The sequence below is a fragment of the Monomorium pharaonis genome, chromosome 6, assembly GCF_013373865.1.
Source record: "Monomorium pharaonis isolate MP-MQ-018 chromosome 6, ASM1337386v2, whole genome shotgun sequence".
Taxonomy (NCBI): Eukaryota; Metazoa; Arthropoda; class Insecta; order Hymenoptera; family Formicidae; genus Monomorium; species Monomorium pharaonis.
Genome location: NC_050472.1, coordinates 6,754,885 through 6,778,026, shown reverse-complemented (window position 1 = coordinate 6,778,026; position 23,142 = coordinate 6,754,885). Strand labels below are relative to the sequence as shown.

Sequence of the window (23,142 nt, the reverse complement as noted above, 5' to 3'; positions counted from 1 at the left end):
ATTGTGATCGTAGGACTTACTCATTACTGGTTCTCAAATAAATCCGTTGGAATCGAAAGAATTTCTTAACCGGATAAAACGGCACTAAGGTTTACTTGCGCACTGATTCTACATGATTACTAACTAACTAACTAACTCTAAAAACGTAACTCTAAAACTTTAAACGTAACTAAACTCACAACTAACTACTCTCAACTGACTATTACTGACCATTACTAACGATTATTATTGACTATTATATTACTGACTCTGATTATTACTCTCCATTACTATTACTGACTGACTGTTACTCACTACTGCCAACTATTACTAACTGGTATATTGACTGACTCTCTTCAAGATGTGGTAATATATATATAAAGTCTTACAAGGGAAAGATCCAGAGATAGGTGGTTCAAATATTCTAATTGGTAGGATTCTTTTTCAGGATTGTGTGGTGGATGAATTCTAAGTTTTCTTATTGGAGAAATAGTTTTTCCTTTTTGACCAATCATACGTTGAGTACTCTGTCGAAAGTTTCTCTGTTTCCTCCCACATTCTTTTAATTTTATCAAAGGGATCCGACCTATCGCGTAGATTATTTTCCCTTTGGGTTTAAGAGATAAATAATTTTTTCCTATCGTGCTAGACGTGCTACGGTATGGGTTGCAGATGGAGGAAACGGTTATTTATTTTTTGCTTATGTTTAGATACTTTATTGCTCATTTTTTTGTGAGGAAACGTGAAACTTTGCTTAGATCCCATGTTTGTTTTTAAATTTCTATCTTCAGAATTTATTATTTGTTGACTCAATATTCAAAAGGAGTCGGAATTATCTACTTGGTCGTTTCGTCCATCTATGTTTGTCATTACGTTTCTAACAGACTAATCCTAGATGCATAAAAAATTATCGGAGACCGTTAAAACAGAATTTCTTTTGTAAATTATTAGTTTTTCTGACGAAGGGAAATCGTGGAGTCTGCCGGACGTAACATACGGATGTATATACATTTTGCAGACGATACGGGCGAATAAGTTTAATATCAGTGTTAGATCAGTGTATCATAGACGGGCCGGTTGTTCTCGCGCAGGCGCATTATATGAGGTTTCAGTACAATATTCATTAGTAGTAGAAAGGCGATCTTTGGTCCCCATACAATTTTTTTGCAAATTTATAAAAACGTTAACACTTTTTATATATTTAACACGCACGCATATATTTGCATTTCGTTTGCATGTATATTTGTGTATACACTAAAAAAAAAAAGAAATATATTCAATAAGATATGTTATTGCGGGCTGCCAATTACAGATATACTCAATACAATAATATATGCTATTGCAGTATTAACATTATACTTGCATTAAGGGGATGCTAAACTGCTCGTTAAACTTGATCGAGGTCGATAATGTAGAGTCATTTGTGCACGTCATTAACAAAATTTTGTATATATTTCTTTTATAGATTTAGAAATCCTTTTCCAGAATTAAAGTTTATGTATTAATATCAGCTTATGAATTGAATTTCATACCAAAAATAAAAAAAAATTTTTTAGATTGCTCTTTTGAGACACGAAATGTTTACCAATGTGTATCTTTTTTATTAAGACGCCTACGCTCAATCTGAAAGCATAGTATTGTTAGTCACAAGGCTAAGGGAAAACCGCCAAAAAATCTTATCAGTATTCATCAAATACAATATTTATAAATTATCTTATTTAATACGAGGAAATATACATGCATGTTTAATATATGAAAGGTGTTAACGTTTTTATAAATTTACAAAAAAATTGTATGAGGACTAAAGATCTCCTTCCCATTGAAAAAATCTTCCTTTTAATGAAAATGTACGTACACATTAACGTATATACATATATTTATATGTGTATTATATTTGCCACTTTTTTGTAATATTAAGAAACAGTCAAATAGGAAAGCAAACTTTTTTTATGTTTCTAAAGAATTTCAGAAATATTGCATTTGCAATTTTATAAAAACATGAAGCAAATACATTTCTGAAATATTTAGGATGAAAAGTTATAATTAAAATGTTAATGAAATATTTCTATACTATTTCCGATTTTTACAATATTTCACCAATGTTACATGCCGTGTGGGGTGCTACTTTTGTTATATATATGCATTTATGCTTTATACCGTGTAATACGTTGAATATTTTGTAATTAAGATTAATCCGTTTTTGTGTTCTAATATAAAAATATACGCAAGAGAGGCAGTTATTGAATGTGACGCAACTAAAAAAATAACGCAAATTCTAGCGCGGCGCCTATAGCACGAGATTATCATTTCGTTTTGCCAATAATTGAAAATAATGAAACCCATATATTATTATATTTGGATGGATTTGGCTTTTAATGCTTTTTAATTTTTGTCTTTACAAAATTTTCAAAATTTTGAAAAAAAGGGGTGGAGCTAAGATAAATTAAAAAGTTTGAAATTTTTAGAAAATCTAAATATACTATTATAAAGAGTATAAAATACCATAAAACTTTTGTATAAATTATTTTTTCACAAACTTTATATTTTCAAAGATATTCGCCAAAAACAAAAAAACGCGTTATTTTCGAGGGGTGGTTTCAACCCCTTAACCTCGAGATACGCCGCTGAAAAAAATATGGGTCTAATATTTTTTTGTTCTACAACATATCTAAAGCTCATTAAAATTGGTGAGAGACAGTTCTGTCGTTTTTCTTGTAAAAGTAATGAATATAATTCTTCTATTATATAAATTTCTTAGCTTTATTTTAAACTGCGCGCCAACAGGTTTCTGTTTAATAACTGCAGTAAGTTAGAATAAAAAAAAAGTTTATTTTACTTTAACTTGTTGTTTGCATCAGAGCATCAAGAAAGACGTTGTGTTTCAAGTCTGACGAAACCTTTTAGCGCGCAGTTTAAAATAAAGCTAAAAAATTTAATTTAATAAAAAAATTATATTCATCGCTAAGACCCGATGTAGACCGATAGGCAATTCACAATTCATTAATTATAATAAATAAAATTATATTTTTTTAAAGAAAATTAAAACTATACAGAAAATTGTTTATGCAAACCAATTATGTTTATCGAACGTAATTTTACGTAATTTTATTTAAAAATTTACCATTTTAAAAATAAGAATAACCTGAAAACGAGAATGCTCTTTTTTGTGTAATATGTTGACACATACATTTTATTCGTTTAAATAAACGAAAACAAGAAAATAACAAAGAAAATTACGTAAGTCATGCGCGGATTTTAATGCATCAAATATATGTATATACATATTATAGATTTTGTACTTATATATTAAGCAAATATCGTCATCAAGCGAGTTTTACGTACACGGAAAAAATTTTCCCTTAAAAATTACCTTGAAAATCGTGGTAATTGTGGGACAATGTAAACCTTAAAGAATTTTATAATACTTTTGACAAAATTTACTAAAATGTTAATAAAATTTGGCAAAATTTTGTAAATTTTACTATACTTCTAACAAAATTTACTAAAACTTTGCTCAATTTTATTAAAAAAATTTTAGTAAATTTTAGGATCCCATTAAACAAACATGACATCGCTATTTTAAAATCGCGATACATGTCGTTTTACACGACGGCACGTCGCGTCTCCGGACAATTAATTTTTAATTTTAATAATAATAAAAATAATACAACGGCTCGCGTATTTAATCCTGAAAATTACCGATTCAAATTCGCGGCGAATACGGCGAGTGCACCGCTATGCACCGAAACAACCGCGTAACGACACCGCCTACCGCAATTACAGCTGTATGTACATTCTATCTAAGATCGCTGAGGGGCCTCGTTAACAATCGCACAATGAGACACTTCGGCGTGGCATCGTCGTGAGGATAGTTTTCGCAAGGCTCTAATCGAAAAATGTGTGTCGCGAGTGAATTGTAACGCATGCGAACGATCGGCACGAAAAATGCCGGATGATTTATTTACCGACGCGGTATTCGGCCGCGGGAAAGGCGAGTGGTATTCGCGGATTATGAATATCTTTCCTGCGCTATTGTGCCCGCCCCGCTGTACAGTTGCTGTACAGTTACGTGGGCGCGCGTATTGTGTAGCTTTTATTGTCAATAGAGAGAATCGCGCGCGCCGCCCTGAAATGCACCGTTTTCACGGCTCCAAAGCGGATACGTGACATTGTAAACTCGAATTGTTTACATGCTCGCGTTGCATACCGCCGCCGCGAGATCCGCATCTGCTGTTGTTGCTGTTACGCGCGCGCGTTACAGAAATAGCGGTGCACTCGCCGCGATACGAATAAGAAAAGGAAAGAGAAAAAAAAGAACGCGCGCGCGTATTCCCGGGAATTTTACCGAGCGCCCGTCGGGAAGCGCAATAAAATGAGATCCGTAGCGGGACGCCGGGGAAAAAGCGTGTTTGCGTAACATCCGTAAATTGTGCAACCGGACCGCTGAAAAAGCGGGCATAATCGCTCCTTTAATGAACCGACTTCCCTATATCTTGCTGAACGTATTACAACGTATATTACTGTATTACGTCGCGCGCGCGCGCGCCTGTGTGTGTGTGTGTGTGTGCGTCGATCGACGTTTTCCGGCGTTTCTCATCTCTCGCGTCTCTCTAAGAACGACCCGGAGAAGAAAGTGAAAAAAATTGGCAAGAGGCACGCGAGAGAGAAAGAGGGACGAACGGCGCGCAATTAAATCGCAATCCTCGTCCGTATATCTCTCGAGAGCTCGTCGTATTCCGCCCGACTTAATATAAGTCGGAAACCCTTGGACAATCAGCCGGGCCCTTCGAGTGGCGGCTCATTGGCAGACGGATCGCACATTTCCCGGTGCGATGCAAAAAGCCACCGCGGCGAAATCGATATTAGCCGATAGAGCAATTAGCGGCGCCGACCGGCCGGCCGGCGGCGGCGGCGGCGGCGGCGCAAGAAGGCGCGAGTGGCACGCGAGAGGAATAAGCCGTGGATCGTGTGTATGCGCTATTAAATGGTACATTGCCTTCGCGTGTTATAGAGTCATCTGGTATACGCCACGGCGGGGATAGGTGTACCGGTCCATCTCTCGCCGCTCTCTCTCTCTTTCTCTCTCTCTTTCTCTCGCGTGTCCCTCAAGCGCAGCATCCGCGGACTTCGGTAGGCTCTGACGCGCGTGCCTTCGGCATCTGGAAACATTTCATTTCCAAGAGACCGACTTTCCGAGATACACTGTCACGACGCCGCGCGCCGGTTGCCACGTCAAAACAGCCGTGAGAACGTGGCCGGAATAATTTGTCCATAACGCGTCTCGCGCGTTCTATCAGAACCGATTAAGAGATGCGATCCTAGTGAGCATTGTTGAGAGAAAGGATTCTTTAAAATGATTCTTTTTAAAGATAAAACCTTTTCAAAATGGCATAAAAAAATTATCGTTTAATAAAGATATATTAAAATAAAACTTTTTATAATATATCTATTTAAAGATTTATACAGATCAGGTTTTAGAATTATTTTAGATGTCCTTTTTCGTCTACACTGAGAGAAAAAAATACTAAATTCAAATACATATTTCTTTGAATAGTGCTAATAACATATTTTATAGAAAATCAATAATATTTATTTAAAACAAGTAATAGTTTCCTATAATTTAGAAAATATTACTTGTTTTAAATAAATATTATTGATTTTCTATAAAATATGTTATTAGCACTATTCAAAGAAATATGTATTTAAATTTAGCATTTTTTTCTCAGTGTAAGATCGATGCATTAGGGAACTTAACGTCGCAAAACTTTCTAAAACGATATTTGTTTATTTCTCAGTACTAAACGTGGCACTGTAATGCTGATAAAATCATGAACTGCTTAGATAATCAAAGAAACAAGAACCTATAGCTCCTAAATTAATGACGTTCTTCTACATAAAATCTGTTAAAAACAAATTCTTGAAAAGAAAGAATAAAATTTAGGTGATTTCTTTTGCAAGTTGCACAAATAATTTAAATATATATTAATATTATCAGATTATTTTTATGTTTGTATTATCTTCTTCACTACTTTGTCCGTATTCTTCTCTTGCATATTTTTCTCGTAGGTTTAAAATATATATGTAGTATAGACATAATAACATTAAAGTTTACATTGTTAGATGCTTTTTTTTTTATTTTACGAAGAAAATTGGATTGTTCCGCAAAATATAGAACAGTATTATAAAAATGCTATATTATCTGAAAGGAAATACTTTCCAGCTTGCATTTGCAGCTTTCATCTAAGGAATATTATCTAAAAAACAAAGTAGGCAATTTATTGGTTCTATTGTTCCATTGAACATTCTACTCTCAAAGTTATTAGAGCGTCCTTTCTAATAACGCTCACTTGGGACGTTTTACATGTACACACATTTATATTAAAGTCCACGCAAAAGCGCGTGATATATCGCCCGATAATTACACGTGTCCCAAGTGTTACAAATCACACGTGGCGATTTAGCGGAGAGACATGCACACATGCGCTTGGCCGATCGGTTTACCACCAGCTGCATCCGATCGGATAAATTCGCGTCGTGTGACCTTGCGCAATGTACCGTTGAGGATGGTCAAGGACCCGAGGAAGTTCAAACGCGATTAAGCGCGGCCCGATCACGAGGAATTAACGTTAGATTTCCTCGCCTCGGCTAAGTGCTCGTTACTTTCGGATACGAACGATCATCACGACGGCGGGAGTTTCTTTTTTTTTATATCCGGCCGTTACCGTTGCAACGATTTGTAGGATTTATCGCGGCGCGCCGTCGAATAAACCACCGCGCGTGATCGTGGTTCTAACGATTTCAATCATTACGATGTGCTTAGAGGAGCCGTACTGTACTGTAATCTTTTCAATTGGAAGGCGTGAATGTGTGTACAGTAGACGCGCGCGCAGGGCGCAAATAATAGCTGCGAATATAATGATTAATAACCCATTAATTAACACGTCTATACGTTTTCTATTGCAACCATGCGACGAGAGGAGAACGTGGCCGCGTTTCTCGAAATTATGCCGTAAATTTCGCGCGAAGGCTGCGAATTGGCCGAGTGCAGGCGTATGCGAATTTACGCGGGCGAAAACCGTAGCCGGTTTTCTTACCTCGGCGATGGTCGCGCGCGGCGCGATGGATGGAATTTACTCGGGCATTGAAACCTACTCGCGTCGAAAATCGCATTATCCGGCGGCGCGCCGACCGGTAAATTTATTTTATTCATATACACACACCCGCGATATAAATCACCCGCCTACGATTGCCGCGGCCCGGCTCCCTCAGCGACTCGCGTTGAAAGGCAATCCCGCTGCTTGGAAACGTGTTGGAATCTTGATAAACCGTCGTATGTGGCACTAGAAGTAGGAATCTCACCCGTGGCGCAGTCTCTCGCTCTCGTGGATGATTTGTCTTTTCTTTTTTTAAGCCCGCAGCGCGTTCCCAGGTTAATAAAGTTTTTTAACAAACGTACATCCAAGGTTTCGATCTATCCATGTCCCTTCTTAGCTCATATTATCCCTTGTCCTACTCGTTCTCTTCTGAACTATTTACTGCGTTATTAACAAAAGTGCATGTAAGATTTCCGCACCAGTCAATAAAACATCAACTTAGCATGCGGTCAATTAACACAAAAATTATATTAATCAAATTTGTATATAAAAATTAGATCTAAAAAGGATCAATTTATCTACAATTTATTATTTTGAAATCTTATTTTAATATTGTTTTAAACAGTTATTTATTGGTGATTGTTCAGCGCCTGGTGCAGTAATCCTATATATTATAATTTTAAGTGTGACGTGTGTATATAAATATATTTGAATGTATGTGCAACGAATTAGCAATGGATTTGCCGAAATAACTGTATGGACCATCAGTCATCTCTGCGAGTGATGGTTGAGATTCTTTTCAAAATATTACAATGATAGTACAACGGTCTTGCAAAACATAAAATAGATTTGTCATTGACATCGCGCGCGTCCAACTGAATGTCCGTTGCTAAATTTTATTAGCGTTTCTTTTCCGGCACACTTGACACAACCGGATTAAAGAACGACATGATTGATGTCTTCTGCTATTTCGACCAAGCTTTGAATTTCGTGACTATTCAACGAAATAAGAACACTCTGTTGCTTTATAAAACGATAAGCTAAAGGAAAGGTAAGGTAAAGATAAAGGAACGTAAAGATAAAGAGTGTAAACGTACGTGTGGCTGAATTTCGTACGGGAAGAAATTTAATACGAAATTGATGCAAGGTAAGGTCAGGTGTACTATAATACCATACGCGAATATTGCTTTAATCCTTCCGCTGCAAAAGACGATGATGGTCAACCGTAAAATTACACATATCCTTTGTGTGTTGAAAAATCACCTTACAGGTTACGCTACATTACATACATAATACATCGCAGGTTTATAAGACATGAGGTGGGATATCGTGATTAGTTCTTCCACCATTAAAGTCAATGCGAGAATGATCAGAATATCATTAAATATCACTATTTCTGTGTCTTGGAAACTTATTCATAAATTATTAATAAAGTAATAAATAAATAATCCTTATCGAATAAAAGAAAAGATTTCTATTTTGTAATGTAACGTTTTGTATTTGCATTATTTAAATTAAAGTCCTATTAAATAGGTGGATTTTTATTCTATAAAGAGAATTATATTCATTTCGATAATTAATGTATTTTATCTTATTTTATTTTATTTTATAGAAGAAGGTCACCAAAATACTAGTACAAAACTCTTAAAGAGCGACATCCTCTTATTTGTCTAAAAACTAAACATATTTCTATAGATAGGGTGTGAAAATTTTAATAGACCAATTCAGATTCTCCTTACAATTACAAAACACAATTATGAAAGAGATAGCCTAAACTAAAATATTCAAATAGGGAAATCTTTGGCATGATAATATAATGTACATTTTTAGTTTAAGGATTACTAATTTAAAAAAGTTAATCTTGCTTAAATATTTTATTTATCTTTAGTAATTACACTTGAAATGATGCATGTGTATAGTCGCAGTCATTAGTAAAATCATTTTTTACAATAAAGTCCTTATTTAATTATTAACACTTAAAGAATTTTTAATTATGTTAATAAATTATCACTAAATGTCAAAAAATATCTACAAATGAGCACGATGTATTCAACATCCATTAACATGATGTTCATTAAATTATTTTTCAATTGTGTATATGTATTGGCAAGGTTAGAGCGGTTAATATTACAATTATTTGGATAAATTTTGCATAAAATGTTAATAAACTTTCTTTATAGTATTAGACGTGTCAATGTTTTATGTTTTGTTTTATTTTGAACAAATAATGCAAAAAAAGAATTTATAATTTATACTTTAGTCATAATTAATAAAGAAACGTTTCTTCAAAAAAAAAAAGAATATTAGAAATTATTATTAATAATGTTATTATTAATTAAGTTTTTAATAATTTTCTTTAATACTTGTATAAATAATGATAAACAGGAATTATATAATATTATAAATTTTTCTTTTAGGATAATGAAACCTATTTTAATACTTTGTCACTAGTTCGATACAATGTTTAACACTTTGTTAATATTGATTAATAATATTCACTATACTTCTTTTAACTTCCTATTATTTTCTGTCTCAAATTATTCCTATCTTTACACTAATTTATTCAATACAATTTTCTTAGCATTACTATGAGCAATACTTTATTTCGTGAATGATACAATAGACTGTCTATACATATATCTGTATATCAGAACTACCACTTTCTTGTCGAAGTCAATTAATTCGCGACTAGTATAAAAGACAATTATAAACACAAATTTATCAGGTATCACATTCCGGAAAACAATCGTCAAGTCAATCGTGGGCCGATTTGCCTCTCAACAAATACGCGCGTAAGCGAAAATCACCAAGTTCCCAGGAAGAAGCGACGACGTTAAAGTGTAGCTTTAGCTATACGGCTTATATTTACGAGATGCCCATAGCCTATAATTCCTTCCTTCTTCCAGTTATCGTACTGCCAAGCCCTGTCATTATCAAGCATGCACCTCAAACACCATGGTTAGCTAGGACGTTGCACTAGCGAACGGCCGCGTCGTCTTTTCTCCCGATACCTCGAAACCGATAGTGCGCGACTTTTTGTTTCGCGTCCCTGGCTACCATCGCGCAAATGGAGAAGGAAATGGGGAAATACTCCCCCAGGCCTTTGTGATTTACTTAGATTATCGTATCAGAATAACCGATAATCGAACAACGTTAGCGATGTGCCTTAGATATTTATAGATTTTCAATCAGAAATTGCCCCGTTAATATTTGTGCTTGATTTTTCCATTGACAAATACATTTTACTGATGGATACAATTGTTGCATGCATGAGAACATCATTCTTATTTTAACCCTTTCTTTCTGAAATTATTTAATAATTACAAAACATATAATATTTTTGTAAATGTTAACAACAATGTTTTGTAAATAAAACCTACAAGGACTTTTTAAGGTACGTGCTTTTTTTATTGCAACCGTGTATAATAACTTACATTGCAAAGTTTTTTTAAATATATTATTTTTTATCTCTAGTAAATCTACTTACAATATATGTCAGCAAAGTTATAATCTCTAAAATTATGTATTTATGATAACTTTTATCATTAAGTCGTAACAGCATCAAATAAAAAACAATGATATTCCACGCGTTATCAACAAGTTTTTAGATATATGTCAAAATATTATCTATGAAAGTTAATGCAAGCATAAAATCTTTTTAATCTATATAAGGAACTAATATGTATTTACAGCTATGAAAATATAGATCGCCGCAGGAATCTATTAAAATCTCCGTCATCTTTTTAATAGCTTATAAAAAGTCATCTTTACGCTGCCCTTTTTTATCCATTTTATTACATGTGATGCATTCCGGAAATGAAAGGCGGACGTTTTTTTAAATTTCACGGAGGCAATAAGCATGTCGAAAATGTCATTGAACAGTTAGCGCCTTACTTAGAATGTCGGTGGCCTGAATATCTGAATAGTTTATCGTGACAGAGCGCATATGTAAGAGTGCACGAATGATTCATACACTACATACATAACAGTGTTTAGCGACACTCACAGCGTTGACTGCTACTCGACTCGCATACAAATACGCTTATGTCACCATTGCAAAACGCGCGGGTTTCCCGCTCCGGTCGTTGATTCCTCGAAGATCGCACGCGCAGTTACTTTTATATTAAATTACTAACGTAATTAAATATCTTTGTGACACAAATGTGTCTGTCAAGGTGCGTCTCGTAAATATAAGTGTCTGTCAGTTCGCATAAGATTGAAACCTTTTTTTTTTTCGGAATAGTAGAGATTTTACGAGCGGGAGCCATGATCAGCGAACTAATTTCTCAGATCTCAAAATAACCGCGCGATTACGTAACGCGTGTCGTTTCGATGACGGTTTTGGTCATTCTGCCCACGCATGACTATCAACTTCCCATTCGTTCGTGAGCGAAACCTCATGGGATCTTGAACTTGACTTGGGGCCCATGGTCGCCGTCGCAACCTTCCAGATTATTACCGTTAGCCATCGCAGCGCTGACGTAATATACGCAGGCACGTTTCTTCCCTGTCGTACCTGCCTACTTGAAACTAATTATGACATTTAACGTACGCGAGCATCGTATAGTCGTTCACTTAGACATTTCGCCGCGCTTCATAAGGCGTCACAAAACATATGGAGTCTTGGGTCATGTATGCGCATACCTTATTAGCGCCGACGGCATTTTGCAACGTGGCTCTACGTGCGAGCGATCATAAAGACGATCAGTTATACGAAAATAACAGTGATCCTTTAACCCTTTCAATCGGCCTTCTATTTATCAAAGGAAAGTTCTTCGAGTTTTTCGTACGTTATACGTAATTGCAAATGTCTGATGAGCATTTATTGAAATTAATATTCATCATTTAATTTAATTTTATTAATATCACTAACTCTCTTGCGTCATTTTAATTCTCTTGTTCCATGATAATAGGTAACTTTATTAGACCGTTAGAATAATTACGTAGAAAAAGACGCTCAAGAATATTTAAACTTTTTGTAGTATTGCTCATCATGCTTGAATGTTGTTCGTAATTACTTTGATGGTCTAATCAAATCACTTTTAGATCTGTATCCCGCTAGATTTGTAGACAGTTTAGCAAAACCGTTCTTTTCGTGTAAAGATTCTAATTTATCGCATAATACGTACTTCAACGGATTTTCAAAGACCCTGAAGTGAAATCTATCATCTAAATTATGAGCGGAATATGTGTCTGAGCACGAACGATAAAAAGTTGCATGAGATTTATATTCGTTGGTAATTGTCACTTTGACGATCCCGACGGTATTTTACTCGCGCGACGAAGAACGCAGACGCGCGCGACGAAAAAATGCTCGACAATTCCGAAATAATTACACGTCATCGAATTGCGACACCTTGTGCCGAAGAGTACGCCCCGTTAAAGCGCTGCGGATCGTAAACCCGCGTGCAACTCGCAGTTTTATTTTACGAGACACTCCGGCGCGCACTGAAAATGCCGTAATGTTTGCGGACCGGCTCGGATTATAGCGATGATTACTCCCCGCCGTGCGCGCGTTAGCGTGGCGACGATCTTTAGCAGCACGCGGCATCCGTCCACCTCGCGTTTATCTCATAACGTTAATTACGAGCTTTGATGCAAATAGCAATTTCGTCGAGGACAAGACGTAATCGCGATATCTTTGTTAGGGAATAAAGCTTTCCATAATATGAAATTTAGCAGAGCTTGCATTAATAATTGTCCTAACAAGGAAACCTCGCGAACTCGAAAATTCAGATTTTAATGAAATTTGGCATAAATGTAGAGGGGGTAAATACATGAATTTCGAAATTTTTAGTTGGTGCCCAAAAATGGAGGTATTTATGCTGTAAAACTTTTGTATGAAACATTTTTTAATATTTTGTTTAGTTTACGAAATATATCAAAAAACTGCAAAAATGTTTCAACTTTGAAGGGTGATTTTACCCCTTCAAACAATTTTTGGGCATCAACTAAAAATTTCTAAATTCATGTATTCACCCCCTGTACATTTATGCCAAGTTTCATTAAAATCAGAATTTACGAAATCTCCCGAGGTTCCCTTGTCAGAGTATTGTAAAAATTCATTATTTTCAGCAATGGTCAGCCTATCGCAAAAATTATTTATTACAACACTCTGTGTATTGTAAAAATTCATCATTTTCCGCAATCGTAATAAATTTTTACAAAACACAGAGTGTTGTAAAAAATAATTTCTGCAATAGGCTGACAATTGCAGAAAATATCGAATTTTTACAATACACAGAGCGTTGTAAAAATTATTTTCTGCAATAAATTGAGACATTTTTGCCGTTTTTCGATATATCTCCCAAACTAAACAAAATATTAAAAAATGTTTCATACAAAAGTTTTACAGCATAAATACCTTCATTTAACGCTATTCATTTTTCAAAAAAAAAAAAAATTATAAAATTTTTTTTTAATAAATAGCATAGTTAAATAAAGGTATTTATACTGTAAAACTTTCATAAGAAACATTTTCTTATATTTTGTTTAATTTACGACATATATCGAAAAACCGCAAAAATCATTTCAACTTTGAAGGGTGGTTTCACCCCTTCAAACCGTTTTTGGGCAGCAACTAAAAATTTCTAAATTCATGTATTCACCCCCTCTACATTTATGCCAAGTTTCATTAAAATCTGAATTTTCGAGTTCGCGAGGTTCCCTTGTAAGATAATAGTAGACATAACATAAAATCGTGTTAATTGTATAGACAATTGAATGAATCATAAAATCTTCTTCATTCATACATCAAGTACAAGACAATAAGAGATGATATAAAGTGCTGACGTGTACGATAATAGACTTTGCGTAGCTAAAATGCAAATTATGCAACTTCAATTTGAGTATTGACAAAGTAAAATTGTAGTTTTATTAATTGAAACAAACAGAATCTTTATCTGTTTACCTATTAATAAATTACAAATTTTGTGATTGCAAAATTTTATAAATTTATAAAGTTGCTTCCAATAGAAAAGGCTTTCGGAATTTATGAAGTTTATAAAAACTTTGATAATTTATAAAATTATTTTACAAATATAAAATTATGAATTTACACACACATGCACATGCAATGCAAGAAACAATTTTGCTAAAGTATCTAAAAATTTGACCAGATTCAAATCTGAAAATAATTTTGTTGGACGATAAAAATAATTATGAAGAAATACGATAATGAGAAAAGTTGTGACATTCAATAATTAGAACCTTACCATATCCTACATAGTTATTTTGATGATCTAACAAAAATTATTTTCAGATCAGACTTTAAAACTTTTTAAGAATTTAACAAAACTATTTTGTGTACACGTATAAATGTGTGTATGTCTGTTTCAAGTAACTCGCGGAAGTTTGTATAGTGCAATCTTAATTCATTCACGCATAAATCATGGTGCATGACACATAAATTATTTTTATAAATAACCGATTTTAAACGAGACCTTTAATGGAGTAAAAAAATATCGATCAATCAACTGCTTATTTTATGATGTATCATTATGGATGGTATAAAATTGTATGACGAGCGGAGAGATTGACGTTGAAAAATCCGGTAATCAACTTGCTCTTGCTAGCTCAGTAACTCGATGACGATGTTGCGGTTGATGTGAATTAAGAACGCGGAATAAACTGATTAATCATCGATCGATTTAATGAAGTTAACACACTGATATTAAACACAATTACAAAAGCTGCGTATGCTGTAAAAACAGGTATTATGACCGTATTGATTTACTGTAAGGTACATAAATTCACGGAAAATGTTATATTTTTTATATTTTAAATTAATCTTAATAAAAAGAGAAAGAGAAGCTATATTATATTAGCTCGTATATTTAAAACTTATTTAATGAGTAATATCCAAGTAATTAATTGCTAAGTTTATAATAAATCAGGAACATTAAATCAAAAACCTGATAATTTACTTTTTAGCTTGATTTATTATTAAGATCACTCTAGATCTCTTGAAATTTGAAAAGTAAAGCAAAATGAGACTATATGCGCGATTTATCACGTACGTAATTACGATATAGAGAAGTTCAATCTTCGTTGAATTATATTTAGTACAACAATAATAATTACGGAAGTGTACAGTAACTACATGTATATCACATATAATAATAGAAAAAATTATGTATAAAAACAGAAAAATAATAAAAATAATACATTACACATTTCTTATTTTCTGATAACAATTGTTATTATTTTTTATACTTTCCTTTTCTTATATTTAAAATTAAATTTATAAATTTCTTATTTATATTTATAAAAACATTTTTAAATTATTATTTAAAAAATAATTATTGAGTGCAATTCATTCTTCAAACAGACAATAAAATAATCAGGTAATTTTCAAGAAGAGTCTATTAAAAGTAAGAGAACTCTGTGAGAATAAAAATATTTTTCTTTAATTTTTATTCTCTGAATAAACGGTCCAAGTAAAAGACAATAGGTCCTTCGTATAAGATATAATGTATGTAAATTAACTCCCCAAGGTTACTCCGCTGGAGTCCGATGCCTATCCTAGACCCTTCATCTCTTCTCAGATTGTCTTAGTTGTCTGTTACCTTTGAAGAACTCGATGAGACGTTCTCCGAGTTGTTATTTTCTGAAACGCCTAAATAAACGATTCGATTAAAAAGAAATAAATGATATACCCGTACGTGATATAAACAAATACGTAGAAGAATTTCCGGAATGATACAATTCGGATGGTAAGCCAGCTAATATATTCGAAACTATGTGTCAGTATTTACAAGAAATATTTACAATGCTTCAATATTTACAAATAAAGATTTACACATTACTCTTCAACCTTTGCCTCTGACACAGACGTTATGCCGAGTTTAGTAATACGTTATCTAAGGTACAGTACGGACATAATGGCAGAGCAAAGGAATACCGAAAAGCAAAGCAGTTCGGAAAATATCGGAGAAACTAAGACAAATATATTAATACAGCAATTAGTGCCTAAGGAAATAAACGGGGATACTTCTCATCTGACACATTTGCAGACTGAAGAAAATGAAGAGAATAACAACGGTAAGTTATTACAAATATTAGTAAATAAAATATATGTAGATTCTCGAAATATGGGTGTGTGTGTGTGTGTTACCATTTACTTTTTATTCATCCGTCAACTCTCCAATTAACCTCTTGTAAGGCTGGAGGCATATATATGATGAGGGTCAGGCTAGATCCCGGAACCCACCGATTAAGTAAACCGTTTTCACATAGTCATGCATCGAGTATTACAAATCTTTATGTTCTACTTTCCATCAGTCGCTCAAATATATTTTTATACACTTTTGTACACATAAGAATTTGAGCATTTAGCATACATTTATCAGTAGAATTATTAAAATTTGAGTTTAATATTAGAATGCATGTGTCATGAATGTTATAAATATTTAAGTTAAATAATTTCATTTATCAAGTCAAAACCAAAATCTGATAATTTAAACTTACTATCATGTATTTAAGTACCCGATAACTGACAAAAATTTTAATGAATTCAATTAATTAGTTACGTTTTATTTTATTTAGTAAGATACGCTACAAGATGTAAGGGTATGACACAGCGGAGGCAACGTTGTTGGATATGGCAATATTGTAATAAATTACACAGTAGTTATAATAAAAGTAGAAAGAGAGAGTGCAATATTTGTCATAAAGTCTGCCACAACAATAAAGACATGAAAGTGCATTTATATCGTTATCATGAAATATATAATAACGAAGACGTTATTGACCGAAGCAACTTGATATGGCAATATTACACAGAGGAAATGAAATACACTGCGAGATGTAAGATTTGTGACAAATTGCTTTCGGGTGGATATAGGAAATATAATTTAGAAGACCACTTAATACGTAGACATCTACCGACAATAACAAAGGCAATATTACAACAAGTTGAATATACATGGGCATTGCAATATTTCATGATAGACACTTTGAATTCTAAAAAGATAAAATGCAAAATTTGCGATAAAATGCATAATATCTTTCAAATAGATAACTTACAGGAACACTTATTGCTTCATGGTATAAAAGAAACAACTGAAAAACGTACTAAAGAGATTAATGTGGATATAACAACAAATCAGGATTGGGTAAGTTAATTCTTTGTTAATTAAATTAAGTGAAAGTTAATGGCTTATAAAATTAATTTAGTCACACTAAAATCAAATTAAATTAAGAATTAATTTAAAATAACATTATTTAGACATTTATAAATTTTTGAGTTAGAAAAAAAGTTTATGTGTTTAAAAGTAACTAGTCAAAGTTAATAATTAAATCAATTAAACAAAGTTAAATTAAAAATTATTAATTTTTTAACTAGTTATTACCCAACTCTGCAATAAATCAATCAATAGCTGAAAAAAAGAACATAAGTATCTCATTAGATTGATATCCACAAGCTAAAGAAAAGAAAATGAGAGTGGTAAGTGGTATGCATTCTATTCTTTTTCAATCGTTCTCTCAAATACACTTTTATACAATTGTGTAAAAGTTTGATATTTATTTATCAAACTTTTATGAAAGTTTAATATATATTTATTTATCATAAAAATTATTAAAATTTAAGTTCAATAGTTAGAATGGATGTTTTATAAATATTTGAATTAAATAATTCTGTTTTTTTATTTGATCTAAAGTCTAATAATTTTAAATTATTACTGTCATATATTTAAATATTTAATTGATAAAAATTTTGATATTTTAATAATTAATAATGTTTTCTTGGCTTGACCTATTTAGATAGATACGCCTTAAAATAATAAGATGTGGATATAATGTTAAAGCAAAGGAATGTGCAACATAATTGGATTTGGAAATATTCTGCAGTAAAACAGAAAATAAGATAAAATATTTATCATAAAGTTTGCTATAGTTATATACAAACAAAAGTACACTCATTTCATATTTATGACATATTTAATGACAAAGACGTTGGTGACCAAATAGCTTAATATAGCAATTTTTTTAGAAAAGGAAAAATACGTTGATATAAATAAGATTTTTGATAAATTGCTTTTGAAGCAATAATATGCATCTGGCTGCATATATTAAATAATATAAAGCAATACTTAAAAGTAATTAAATAAGTAAAATATACAAAATGGAAAATAAAGTATAAGATTTATGATTTCAAAATGACTTCAATTATTTAAAAAGTGAGCAATAAACGTATTATCTTAATACGTTTAGAGGAATATAATTGGCCTAATTAATAATTAGATTAAGAATCTAAGATTGACCGCCGAGCGATAAGTTAAAATCTGATTCACACAAGAAAAATCCGATAGAGAGCGAACTCAGTTCTTACAAATACTGTTTCCATCGGTATAAATTACACACAACCGTCCATTCACAGTGGGATACGATGATTAAGGCCAATCGTGATCGTAGACTGTGACAGCGATCGCGCCAAAGAACACGGAAAGAACGTGATTATATACTAATTATTATACTCACGTGACATTTTGTACACCATTATTCCCGAAATAGATTCTAAGGCTAATTATATTTTAAGAAAACAAGGATAATTACAATCGCATGTGGATTAATTGTTTCGTTAATAAAAGTGTTTCTTTCCTAAGAAAAATCTTTTAGTCCGATTATTAACACAATTCTCCTGAAAACAGACGTGACGCAAATCGTCCAGGATTTAATTATTCAATAGGTAGTAATATTTTATATTATATTTAATATATATTATATTTAACATCGTTTTAAATACTATTTATATAAACACTGACGTCAATCGTAGAATCGGATTAGCATCTTAAAATGTTAAATGTCATAAAATAAGAAGGGACTATAAATATACAACAGATATTTCGCGGCTTTGCGTTACTCGTATCATTCAGACGATTCGCGTATTATACTATGCGTTCACAATACAATAATAATAATAATAATAGATTATGTCTATCAAATTACGTTTGAGGGTCGGCGAAAAATTCAAAGCGCGAGGTCTATTATAGCGTAAATCAGTATTCTCGACTTATTTGTAAGAAAAAAATCAAGAGATAATAATAATACGAACTGCCTATTGGCTCGATTCGCGTTGCATCTTCTTATTTCAATTTTGCACCTGTTCTCTAAAGAAAATCAATACGACCAATGTCTCGTTGGAATGATGATGGGATTATTATGTCTTAATGCGTATCGAATTCAATACGGCTCCAACCTTTACCGGAGAGACGGTACAGCCAAAATGGACAAAGTCACGTAATGTGTAATTACGCGTGCCTGTAATGTGTCTCTGTAATGTATAGTTGCGTGTCGTGTAATGCGTTGGATGTGCCGCGGCGTGATGAGCTCGAGAATCCGTGACGTCCCGCCGCGTGAATGCATAGCGTGGCGACCTTACAGATCGGCGCGGCGGGTTGTGAATCGCAAGTAGATCACAAGAAAGGCACAAGGCCGCGCGTCAACCGACTTGTTTTCCCGAAAAGTTTAATGTATTGTTATACGTATGATAGAAATATGATTATTCTATCGTTTAACATTTTAAATTAATTTCGATGTATACTTATAATCACATTTAAACTGACATTTCTTAATTACTTCAAATTTTAGAGAGCTTTTATTATTATCATTTATACCGAATTTCTGAAATTAAAAGAATTATGAGTAATTTTCTTTTTCAAAAGAAGGATGACAATTGCATACAATTTATATTTTCTAATAACAAATTTCACAAATAATCCTAATTTTCCAAAAGAAATAATGTAATACTATAAAGTGGAACTTGTTTTAAACTATTTATCTGTGTGTCTCGGCGCGAGATTCAGATGCTTATCTAAATATTTCGAGCGGCATAGCGGAGGTGGCTAAAAATGACTTTCCAACACGTTGTAGTAGCGCAAGGATTGAGTTTATAATCAACATTACGAAAGACGAATGAATTATTAATCACGATAAAAGAACATGTAATATACCGGAGGTGTTAAAACATCGGGATAACAGCCGCAACAGCACCAGCACCTAGCAGCGCTAATCAGGGTTAATTAAACCTTCGCTACTCATTTGAGAGCTGTCATTATAATCTACATATAGAAAGAGAGGAGGAGAGAAAGAGAGAGAGAGAGAGAGAAAGAGAGAAAGACTCGGTGACTATGACTAAATCAACCGGTCCTAGACATGAATAATGACAAAAGTTAAACACCGGCGTAGGTGTGAAGACCCGGAAAATGTACCGCAAAATCACGTTTCTCGCGACCGACAACCGTACTGGCCCATATTTATCTGGAGTTTCGGAGGCGTTATACAGTTACCTCGCTCGACGTAGTTCGGAACGCGGGGCGTTCTCTTCCAGGCGATCTCGAGATTCCGCAAATCTCATAAAACATTCCGACAGCCCTGGCAGCTGCGTGCCGCAACGGTTCCGTGGCTCCCTTTACACGATATTCTTTGCTCCTCTTTTTCCCCGAGACGGACGGAACGACCGCGCAGGCCTCGAATTCTCTCGGAGCCATCCCTCACGGGGAATTCCTCCTTTCTACTTGATGTAAATGTAAATAAAACCGATGTAAACGCTCGCTTTTTAAATCGTTTCAGCTTTCACGGCATCTAAGCGCGAAAATTTTCCAAGCAAGGACGATCGAACACAACGAATAAAATCTTTGTTGCCGATCTCTCGTATCTGACGTATATTTACAAGTTTTGAAATAAAAAAAAGACTTTACTTTGATCTTGCGTGACACAAAATACATAGATAAGTAAATGTAATAGACATTCTGTGTAGAATTTACACAAGCTAAGTAAGACGCATTATCCTGTCGAAGATAAGACGCGCGAGCTATGCGGAAACGTCAAAAATATCCTGTAGAATCCTGACATCCCGCGGCTACGCTCCATTACGGGTCACGTAGCTCGAGTTCGGTTGTTGTTTTAAGTTTCAAGGAACACCGGCTTCACCAATTTCGTCGGGAGCAAAGGTTAAAATTCGCCGTCATTATCGTAATGATGCGAGAAGACGCTTTTTAAGTACGGTAGTTAGATAATAAGTGTTAAATTAGCGGAGACAAAAACCACCCACGTTCATGGTGTAATAACGACTTCCCTGCTACGCAGATAATAATGAAAATTTGTAGTTTGGCTCGTAATCGTTGGACGTGACGCGCGATAAAACCAGCAATTTATATTCAATCTCACAGTTGTAATTGAATAATTTTGATTAGTTTAGATTAGGCCCGAAAATTTCCCATTTAGTGGTATAAAAAAGTGTGATAAAATATAATAAAATAAGACAATTTAATTTTTTAATATGCATTTTATATTTATTTTAATACCTTTTTTACAATTAATTAAGTCTCCTATATTAAAAAAATATTGTAAATGTTTGTTTTGAAAAGTTAATGCAGTTGAATGGGTCAATCAAATTAGTCAACCGAACGCAACTCATCAGTAAATATCACCCAATCCTTTTCATTTGTTATTTCAATTATATTGCATTAATAACAAACAGCCACAAATCACAAAATATATCGTGCACATCTCATTTATTTATTGATCTGGATCGTAAATTATCTTCTTTACAATTCCATTGCAAAATATAAGCTAAGTAATTGAAATGTGAACCCTGTTACACGTAATGTTTATTGCACTTCAAGTCCTGAAGAAAATTCTCGGTATAGTTCGTGCGCGAAATTCACGTCGCTCGACTCTTTCCCATGAGCGAGTATTCTAATTTTTACCCTGTGACACGTAGCCGGCATTCCACTTCTTTGTCCCCGCGTTTTAACTTTACTTTATCTTCCGCGGCGGTAGTCTCATACTAATGAGCGCTCATACCTAAACCTACATAGCGTGGTATGTATCGCGCGTGGGTACTAAGTGTTATACAGATGTTTGACACGTTCACGAAGAGAACGAAGAATATGTCGAAGAGAGCTAACTGTTAACGACACTGACACGACAAACCGAAGGAATACCGCATCGCGATTATAGAGATTTATTCACATTAATTATTTCATGCTTGACAGCAACTTCTCGGGAAAGGTGAAATATTTGGACGTGAAGTGAATGGCTAATGTAAGCATAAATTATGCTAGGTACAAGGTAATCAAACGTATAATTACGTTAATATATTATAATATACATGAAAATAGAAATTGTCTGACGCTATAACTGAATAAAATTTAAACAAATTAACAAAAATTTTTTAAAATTTATTATCAACGTGTCGAGCTTAATTCGTTTGTCTCCCCAATGATGAAAAAAGATTTTTACTATTTAAGAGAAATTCACTATTAGATCCAGATCTCGGCAAAATATTAAATTATGCAAATAATCATGTATAGATTATGTTTATTATACTAAATTATTATTTTATATTAATAATTATATTTACAGAATTATTATGTTTTACAAGTTTCATGTATTTTTAAGAATTTGGTAGCGCCTATCAGTGTCAATCAATTCAAAAGTTCAAGTGCTGGTCACCGACTGGCACTCAACATATTAATACTCTCATCGAATACCTAAAGTGTAAAAAAAAACGCCGTTTTACCGGCTACGGTGAGACCGCGTAATTTCATGTCGACGGACATGAATCTCTCTTTTTATCAACGTTAATATATTAATAAATCCATAATGAATAACTTGAATCGTATTATATCGTGTTATGAAACCGAACAATTAAAATAAAATATAGCAAAGCAGAAAAAAACAAAGTGCAAAATTGCAGTACTTGATTGCACTTTATTCTGCTGTCAAATATAAATATAACAGTTGCAATGTATTTTCCTGAGTGCAAAACTGTGGCTTGTACTCGTTTCTTTGGAAGCATGTTATGTTAATACTTAATAGTCTTCTAATTTCTATTTAATTCTAACGCCGGTTTCGTTCACCCCCTTTCCAGTTCACCGACGTTACACGACGTCTGCACTATCGATTTCAACTTGCATCGCGATATCTAACAAATTAAATCAATTAAGTGAGTTACGCAGCGACTTTGTTCTCTTACACGTACTCCATATACATATGTATATAAACAATAATTAGAATTCATTAACTATTTCATTTGCAGTTGACATATTAAGGGAGGTAATTG

At 33.4% G+C, this 23,142-nt stretch overlaps 1 protein-coding gene across 1 annotated transcript; it reads left to right on the top strand.

Annotated features, from left to right (window-relative positions):
• Positions 1-15,756: 15,756 nt before the first annotated feature.
• Positions 15,757-18,684, top strand: LOC114254940. The gene is made up of 4 exons (XM_028192417.2): positions 15,757-16,115; positions 16,620-17,188; positions 17,419-17,520; positions 17,838-18,684. Exons 1-3 carry the CDS (start codon positions 15,911-15,913, stop codon positions 17,485-17,487), a joined length of 843 nt encoding a protein of 280 aa, XP_028048218.1. The 5' UTR covers positions 15,757-15,910; the 3' UTR covers positions 17,488-17,520; positions 17,838-18,684.
• The last annotated feature ends 4,458 nt before the right edge of the window (positions 18,685-23,142 follow it).

Coding starts and splice junctions, on each gene's coding strand:
- LOC114254940 (XM_028192417.2), top strand. CDS start 15,911: ATGCCGAGTTTAGTAATACGTTATCTAAGGTACAGTACGGACATAATG. Junction 16,116..16,619: donor AAATGAAGAGAATAACAACG/GTAAGTTATTAC, acceptor TATTTTATTTAG/TAAGATACGCTACAAGATGT. Junction 17,189..17,418: donor TAACAACAAATCAGGATTGG/GTAAGTTAATTC, acceptor TTTTTTAACTAG/TTATTACCCAACTCTGCAAT.